Raw genomic sequence first — 9,419 nt, forward strand, 5'->3', positions numbered from 1 at the left:
TGAAGTGAAATTTTGCTGCACAAACAGCAACTACAAGGAATTTGGTACACTGAAGCTACAAGCTGTTAAAATTATCTCGTGTAAAAAACTAAGTCCCCTCTGGGAAGCAAATCAAAGGCCAATCTATCTCTTGGTTCTTGAAATCCTTAGCTGCTGCACCTACCATGCTTCACAACTTGATAAAACATCAGCTTTATTAGCCCTAAAGTGCATTAACTCCTAATGCTTTAACCTTTTGCGTGTAAATGGACCCATTCAGCTTAAGACTGACAGTAAAAGAAAAGGCGTTCTCTAGCATTGCAAAAAGAAATCTAAGATCTTGTAATCTGATTTGAGGTAGAATTCAATATATAACACAGGTAAGAATAACTATGGAACAGGGGGAACATTAAAGGCCATCCTAGATACATAGCACAAACTATTCAAAAGCAGGATCAACCCAGCAAGCTAGGATGTGTATCGTCATCGCGTGAGAGCAGCAATCCACACAGCAATTAGGTTCCCTCCAAGTAGACAGTTACCGCTTAAATTTCCCTCTGATAAGGAACAGCACCGAGTGCAGAAATAATATCAATCAAGAAGGCAAGTACCCCCTCATCATAAGAAATAAGGTACTCCTGTCCTGGGTCCTCTCATCTGGTTGTTTTCTTCAGTTTCAGTGAAGAACTTCACCTCTCTCTCCTGATAAAACATAACCAAAGTAAGCACAAGAAAGACTATGAAACACAGCAAGTGAGCTAAAATTCCATATTAAAAATGTCACCGGAAAGGGGAGGCACATGAAACACATTATAAAGGACAGAAATACCAAATAGATACAAAGAGATGCAAAGCTAACACTACAAGTTCCAAAATAGAGAACAAATGTCAGGGAGAAGGTTCTGCACAGCTGCCTAAAACACTTCATACTTTCTTCACCTTCCCCAACCTCATAGCTATCCCGATACAACTGTGCAGTTCCACTCCCTGCTCAGCACTTGAAAATTTTCTCTCTATCCCAATACCTTGCTCATTGAATATAGACCATCAACTCCTCATTGAAATGGACCATCAACTCTTCTATAATGTGTATGCAGGCACAGTTCCAGTGACTAGTCTGTGTCTATTTATAGTGCATAGTAAGGCCAATCTTATAAGAAATTCTACATCTAATTCAATTCACCAAGCGAAAGCAACAAAGCAGTTCCACAAGGAGCTACATCCCTACCTTTTATACTGGAAAGGTGACACTTCCCCTAAATCATTGAGTGCTTTAGAGGGTCTCAATCGTGATTAAACAATTTCTTGATACCTTCCATTTAAAAGTTTCTCATAAGATACAAAATTAGCGATGATGTCCTAGAGAAGAATGCACTTCTGTGAATTCAATATGATGGGCAAACTTCAATTTAACCTATTATAGCACAAACTATATTTGTATACCACTACACACCATGTTGATTAAGTAGGATTGTGCAAGATCAATTAACATCATAAATTAAATAGGCATCACCTTGGAAGTACAATGATCACCAAAATATACAAACAAGGGCCTTGCTAGGTAATCCCTTTATTTCAGAAAAGGCTAACGAGAAGTCGAATAAGCATGAAAAAGAGAGCAACCGTACCATATTCTCATTGAAGCTCAATATTGAAGCAACATTTCCACAGCGGTAACAGTAGTTGGGAGCAGACCAAACCTTCATGGTACAAAAGAAACAGCGATACACTAAATAAATACTCGTCCACGTTTTAATGAATGTCCTGCTCAACACGCAAGAAAAAATATGTTATTTGGTACTCACTGTAACGAGGCCTTTATCCTGGAACATGTACTTCAGACCTTCCTGGACAAGTTGATGAGCCCGGCAAACCAGATCTAACTTATTGATGTGATTAAACTGCAAACATGGCATAACCGTATAGTTAGAACATGAATTACAGCCATAGCTAACATCTTTAACTCCACATACCTCAGTGGTAACTCTGGATCCAAACAGCCAACCTGCTCCTCGAGGACTCACTGCCCATGTTTCAATATCTTCAGGGTCACTCCACATAAGATCGCAAAAAGGCCCTTCGTGAGGAATTTCACAATTGCGTTCAATGACCCTGATCTGCATGTCATAAACAAAAAGAAGCAACATTAGCTCTTCCTTTTTTGGTAACCAAGAAATCCGTTGTTTCAACCTTTGAAACTCGGTGGATAACTGAGAAGCAGCATCAGCTCTCTGTGATCCAAATAGTGACTTCAAGCTAAAGGTAATATAATTGAAAAACAATATAAAGAGAGAACAGATAAGAATAGAAGCTCATTTTAAAGGTGAATATCTGATAATCGACGGCAAGGGAATCCTGTCGACAAGTAAACAAGGATTTCCTTGCAGTAGAAAAGGGAATACTTGAATGCCACGTTGGTAAAAGACTAAGCGGAAAGTCATAGAATCTCGAGTCACATATAAACGGTTGTTATGCAGTTGAATTGTCGGATATTGAAGTTGACACACACTGATGATCTGAAATTGCCAGACTTTCAGCATTTCTTTTTCACATTTTTTTCTCGCATATATGAGAGGGACCTGTGCCAGATTCAGAGGCTGAATAGTTTCTCGATTTCTTTGTCATCAAGTGAAGATTTATCACATCTGTACACTTACAGCATGCGATACCTGTTAAGGTAAAACCCTAAACGCATCAACATTCAAGTAACCAACCTGATCAATAGTTCTAACATCAGGAGAAAGGCCACCATGGACACATAGTACCTGCAATCCAAGAAACGGACGCATTGATAGGATGTAAAAAAAATGGCAAGCAATTACTGTCTTGTGAAGAGTACCAGAACATACTGTTCCATCTATAATTGCCGAGAGAGTGAGATAGTCAAATACATCAGTGCAATACCGCCAAGCATTCGCATTTCCATACTTCCTTTGGCATTCATCGTAGAATCCATAAACCTATTAAAAACAGGTACAATATATAGCTCAGAAAATACCATGTCTAGGAGGCACTCTTCTTTTACATAACATCCATAGATCCTTCCTATAAGGAGCAAATCTTCAAAGAAATCTAAGTGTGGACGGAACAAAGCCATAGGTAGCAACAGAAAATAAGAGCAGCAGCAACATCAATAAAAATAATAAATAGGCTAATCAAAACTCAGGTTATATATTCAAAGCGCTATCCATGCAAATAGTTATAATCCACTTGAAGCCCCCTTTAATCAGACAAATAGCTGAAAGATCGAGATGGGAGAAATCTTTTTACTATATAGGAGCAAGCTTATAAAGTAAGCTCCCTCCCGAATACATCGACATTAGCAGCACCAAGCTCAAATGCTACTACAGTTAGCTCTTCACAACACAGGCATCATGAGTCACCTTACTGATATTTCATGGCTAGATTCCAGTATACTACAATGAGCACAGAATGCAGTGACAAGTAATCATTAGAACATAGCAAAGAAATTTATAATACATTATCCAGACATAAATTCAAGAAAGAGAAACCCTCACAGAGCATAATTGCAACTCTGTTTTATTTTTTTATTTTTTTTTAAATAACCGAGGGGGGATTATCAACTGGCCCATCTACCCTACTCCCAACTTAAATACCAGGCTTCTTGTCAGCAACGGCCTCCTCACGGCCGCCTACCCACACATCCCCTTGTATCCTCAACACTGGACAAAAGCCTGGGAGCCATAATTGTCAGCTTTAGATTCGCACATTATTGGTAAAACATCACAATGACAGAACAATTGCTTCATGACCAAGTGAATCTATAACACTTGCATCGACCACACAAGCTTCCTAAGTAGCTATTATTTATGAATTTAAGCATAACATTTACTACCTGAGTTAGTTGCCTGCTCTCGTGATTCCCGCGTAAAAGAGTAATGTTGGCAGGATATCTGGTAGCAAAGAAAACCGCAAAAAGTAGACAAACAAGAATCAATTATCTACCATCTTTCAACAGACTATAGCAGGAAAATCAAAAACTACCACTACTGTACGAAATCCACATTTGTTCAACTGAAGCGGAGAAGACACTATGAGGCAATTGTAGGAGTAGGTGACAATATTAGGTATGGTGGAAAGACAGAAGGGGAACCATCATAACATATAAGAAAAGCATGAAATATTATGGAAGCCCAATGCTTCCCAAGAGCATCAAAATTGATTTGGAAAAAAGTTACTCATGGAATCCAATCGAAAAGTTAAACACAATAATTATTAAAATAGATGTGTCCTTATCACAATGTTCACAAGGCAATTAGCAATTGTGCCAAGCCAATGATTCATTCTGATACAGTAACAAAATCTTGTCTTTTTAATCAAATTGAGCTTTTTAAGGGAATATGATGTGCATGTAAATAACTTATTGACAGCTGCCAAAGAAACTGGAAACTAATGTACTTTTGGACAAAAATAAAACCCTTTTTTAGAAGTAGACGCTGATAAACAGATTTCTATTCACATTTTCATATCATACCTTGCTTTAAGGAGCAACAAAATCGTGAAAACTTCAAGACTATTGTATCCACGATCAACAAAATCTCCCTGCCCAAAGGTGAGAAATTTTACAACAGAATGATTGAACTAGAGTCGTGGCATAAGTTTCTGACAAGATAATCCGTAAAGTCCATCTCTGCGATTGGAATAAACAATGAAGTTTACCATAAAGATGTAATTTGTCTCTGGCACGTGACCTCCAGTGTGGAAGAGTTTCATTAAATCATGAAATTGGCCATGTATGTCCCCACAGACGGTAACTGGACTATTAACAGGCTGCACATTTGATTCCTCAATCAGGATATCCTTAACCTGTGAAAAAGTGCCACATGTTTAAGACACAGATGAAGCATCATAGCATGCTCTCGAATGAAATTAAATGTGATGCTGAAATGTAAGGCAGTAAACATAATTGATCGAATGCTGAAAAGATGAACCATGATCGATAACTCTTCTAGCAATCATCAATGTGACTGGTGTGCAGGAAGAAGATACCAAACTAATGCACCAACAGTATCTTATTCACATGCAATCAAACACTTCTGTCAACAATGTCTATAGAAAAAGCAATTTAGAACTCCACTTTTTGGTGTAATGCATCATACTTCAGATAGTCATCCTTTTACGTTTTATTTGACTCTCTATCACGCATATCCAGAACAGACAACTCACTTCTTTGTGTAATGACTAATGTGTCATCCTCTTATTTTTTACTCTCTATCACGCATATCCAAAAAACAAGCTCGTTTAATGTTGTACTGATAATTAACAAAAGAAGTCAAATGATTTAGATAAAACAATCGTGACATGTTGTAAGATGAAACTTACCTTCACGAATAAAAGCACATTATCAAATTCAATAAAAACTCTAATTTGCGAACTCTATTTTACATCCAAAAAAAAAAAGTAAATCACTCCCCTATATTTCCACATCCTCCAATCTCAGAAGCACTCTTATTGATCTGTAAATCTTCAGCACAGCTCTTGTCTTGGCCAGGCTAGTGTTGAACCCAATAGTCATAAGCTCAACTTATATGTGGGAGGATTAACAAGCATTCCCACATTATGTTAATTTAGGCTAATGGATGACATGGAAGCATGACTAGGGGCTACGAATCTTTACTAATAGCTATGATATTTAAACATCTCAGGTTGCAATAATCTTTGTCAGCAGCAACTACTTGAACCAGAATTTATAAGCTATATGCCATAATCTAGCTGAGGAAGAAGACAAAAGGCGGAAGGCAATGAGAGAAAAACAATAAAGATGGTAATTTGCTATAATTAATTTCTCCTCTTATTCTTTTTTTTTCTTGCTTTGTCCTCCCTGCAATCATATTTTTATCCTTCATAGCCAATTATTTTCGTTCACCGAGCTGTCCTATTCAATATTGTTCTATATTACATGCTATGCCCTACCTAAGCTTCTTATTTGATTAATAGGTTTAGACTATTTCTAGTACATTAAATTATTTTCATGAAAGTGATTTCTTTGTTGATGTTGGTAACCTTTTGAAAAATAAGAAAGAAGAGGTGAGAGCTCAGCCATAAGCCAATGTTATGGTGAGTCATAATGGATTCCTATTACAAGTTTATGCTTTTAGGGATCGTTTGGTTGCTGGTTAGAGTTATGCAGTATTAGTTATACATGTATTAGTTATGCAGGTATTAGTTATGTATGTATTAGTTATGCATGAATAAGTAATGTATGTATTAGTTATGCAAGGATTAGTCCTTGAGTAGTGCACGTAAAATAAAAAAATAAAAAGGGTCATGCTAATTGTAGTGTATATAATTCTTTCTTGGGCTTTGGTTGAATTATTTGCTATATTGTTACACACTTTATGTAGTAATTCAAAAACATCATAGCACAAGATTGTTGTTTGCTGGAAAAAACGAACAGTGAAAAGTTTGCCGGAGAAAATGGCAATGATTTGTGGTAAATTGATAGGGGTAAATTTGTCATTTCAGTATTTATCCATGTATTACTAATACATGTATTAGTTATTCCATCTTCTCCCCCGCATAAAATAATACACAGATTGACTCATAACTTATACATGTATTATTTATGTAGAATTGTAAAATGCCAAACAAACATGGTATTAGACTATTAGTTATGCCGAATTTTGTACAAAATAACTAATGGCTACCAAACATGGTATAAGTTATGTTACCCCTAATACATGAATAACTTCCCCCCTAACCGGCTACCAAACGACCCCTTAAAGCATATTTTGTACCATGTTTGTACCAGTGAAAGTTTTTCCTTCTGAATATTTTCTGGCATATTTTGTACCACCTTTACCACTATTATTAACCACCCACGTCTATGAACACCTGAATTTTGATTAAATTCCATGAAGTATGCAAAAGATTGGGCAACGCAAAGCCAAAATGAAGTTCTTACCAAGAATCTTTACCAACTCTTAGTCTCTTACAAGGTTAATGAAGCTTTGCACATTTAAAAGTGCGGGAAACAAATAGGAACCCCTTACATGGTAAACATAAGAGCTTTTAGCAGCTTTGAGTTATTTTGGTGTCTGATGAACATCAAAAGTGATTTTAAACCAAAGGCTTTTAAGCCAAAAGAAATAAGTTGGGCACCTCCAAGTTATTGCTTTTCAGCTGAAATGCCCTCTCGGTTAGACGGAGTATTTTACTCTGATATCCCTTACATTTGTTTATAATCCCCAAAATACCCTCCACTACACCAAAAGACCTAACTTCACTCTCTTTCTTTTCTTCATCTGTGACGCTTCCCAGAAAACCCCGTGCCAATTACAATCTCAACAGAAAAACAAAAACCTTGCTATGAAGAACTAATAATGTTCAATTAATTGTTAATAGACTGATTCAGTATGTTCCAACACAATTCGAACTGGAGAACATCTCAGCGACAAGAACTGTACGACAATTATAACAGAACAGTGAAGACCATGAACATTTAGGCTATATACCTTCAGCAAAAACAAATATATTGGAGGTAAATGGTGTGAGTATTAATAACTTTAAGGGCATTTCAATCATTTTAACATAAAAATTGTTCACACATTACCAAACACATCAACTACTCATTTTCAATTTCAGCACTTTAGCTCCAGCACTTAAAATGTGCTTTGCAGCATATTAAGTGCTTAAAAGTTACTTTAACACAGCTATCCAAGCCAGGCTCTAAAACACTAGAGGGGCATAGAAGACCTAAGAGCAGTTGTTAGATACTCTTCTGAATAGCATTTAAATGAAAAGTTCCCCAGACCAGGAACAATTCGAGCTCCACAAAACCGATCGAGGTACACCTTAAAAAGTATCATTAACTTCCTCAAGTAAGATGGGATTGAAACGAGCAAAGAATAAATTTAAGAAAACAAGACGCAAAGCAAAGTAAAATGAACTATTATCTCCATTAACTTTTTCCCTTTCCGGACAAACCTAACAAATAACAAATCAACAATATCTACAAGCTAAGTCCCAACAAAAACTTACTGTTTACGCTTCGAGTAATGAACCAAATGGCTAAATCGACATAACTTCTATTCTTACTAGGATAAAAACCCTAATCATTACACAACTTGTTAAACATGTGTCAATCAATCAATTAATCAACATGTCAACTATAAACCTTCTACACATATTCAGCTCTATTCGGACTAATTCCATTCCAATACTGGAAAATACTTGCGAGATGTGATAATTTTATATTAGAAAAATGAATATTAAAAAACATACGTATTCACAGAGGAGCTGAAGCTCGTCCTCAGCCAGATGCTGTCCCTCTTTAACCTTCGTTATCCACTGGTCCAAATCCATCGTCCCTCTTCTAAATCTACTGCTCTGCCCTTCGTACTTGCAATTAAGTGGCTTTGCTGCGTAAATGTACAGATTTGTCTGGAATGTAATGTGGATGGAGCCGATTGACTCAGCTGATGTTGGCGATTAATCGAGACTGGAGGAATCGTGGCTCAATCAGAAACTGCAAAACCCAACGGAGAAAACAGAGGTGCTGATTCCTTCAGATGCAGTGAGTTTTGAAACCCTGGCGAAGTGAGACTTTACGTACTATTTCGGCCAAAGATTGATGGGACTATTTTGCCCTTTCATCCTTAACCATTCTTGGATACCCCACGAGTGCCATTAGTTTTTTCTTTGTTGTTTTCACTTGTGGCCAAAATATCAGAGAGGGATTATATTCTCCTTTTATCTTACTAGTCTTAGGCCTCATTTGTTTGCACTTAGGAGGTTTGAATCTTAATCATTCAGATCTTAGATATTAAGTGCATTTATTTTTAAAGTCTGAATCTTAATTAATCAGATCTTAATTATTAGGTGTATTTTTTTTTAATTCACAACCACTTAATGGGTCTGAATAGGTCCGTATGATTAAGATCTATAACAGAGATTTAATTTCATTAAGATGCTATCACATATAAAAAAAATTACATAAATATTATATTAAAATTTTGTTTAAACTATAAACAAAAATAAAAATTCTGAAGATGGTGAGTATTAATCCATACAACTAACTCACAAAAAAAGGAAGGGCAAAATAGAACTTCTGAAGCAGTTATTATCCAACTTAATTTTTTTAATTTTGTAATTTCACCACTTCAATTTCACCAATTAAAGTATCATACTTCATTTTTAGTTACCAAGTTCATGCACTCATTACTACCAATAATATATTTTTAAATTTTACAAACTTTATTATGGAGATATGTATTAAATTAATAATTATGTATGTTGTATAAAATATATTTGTACTCATAGGCATTACAGAAATAATATTCAAAATTATGACACAAGCAAAATATTTAAATACGTAAAATCTTACTCAATTTTAAATTTTTAAATATTAAATATTTTTGCATAATTCAAATGGCGAGAGAGATTAATAGCTAAAATTTTGATTAATGCCAAGATCTAAA

The 9,419-nt window shown here is 35.8% G+C and overlaps 1 protein-coding gene across 1 annotated transcript; it reads right to left on the reverse strand.

Moving 5' to 3' along the window:
* Positions 1-2: 2 nt before the first annotated feature.
* On the reverse strand, positions 3-8,640 carry LOC109212618 (phytochrome-associated serine/threonine-protein phosphatase 3-like). The gene is made up of 10 exons (XM_019376275.1): positions 8,224-8,640; positions 4,660-4,806; positions 4,475-4,542; positions 3,836-3,893; positions 2,829-2,939; positions 2,694-2,744; positions 1,953-2,096; positions 1,785-1,880; positions 1,608-1,679; positions 3-681 (listed from the first exon to the last, which is right to left on the reverse strand). The coding sequence occupies exons 1-10, from the start codon at positions 8,302-8,304 to the stop codon at positions 598-600; spliced, it is 912 nt and encodes a 303-aa protein (XP_019231820.1). The 5' UTR covers positions 8,305-8,640; the 3' UTR covers positions 3-597.
* Positions 8,641-9,419: the final 779 nt, after the last annotated feature.

This window comes from Nicotiana attenuata, unplaced genomic scaffold, assembly GCF_001879085.1.
Source record: "Nicotiana attenuata strain UT unplaced genomic scaffold, NIATTr2, whole genome shotgun sequence".
Classification (NCBI taxonomy): domain Eukaryota; kingdom Viridiplantae; phylum Streptophyta; class Magnoliopsida; order Solanales; family Solanaceae; genus Nicotiana; species Nicotiana attenuata.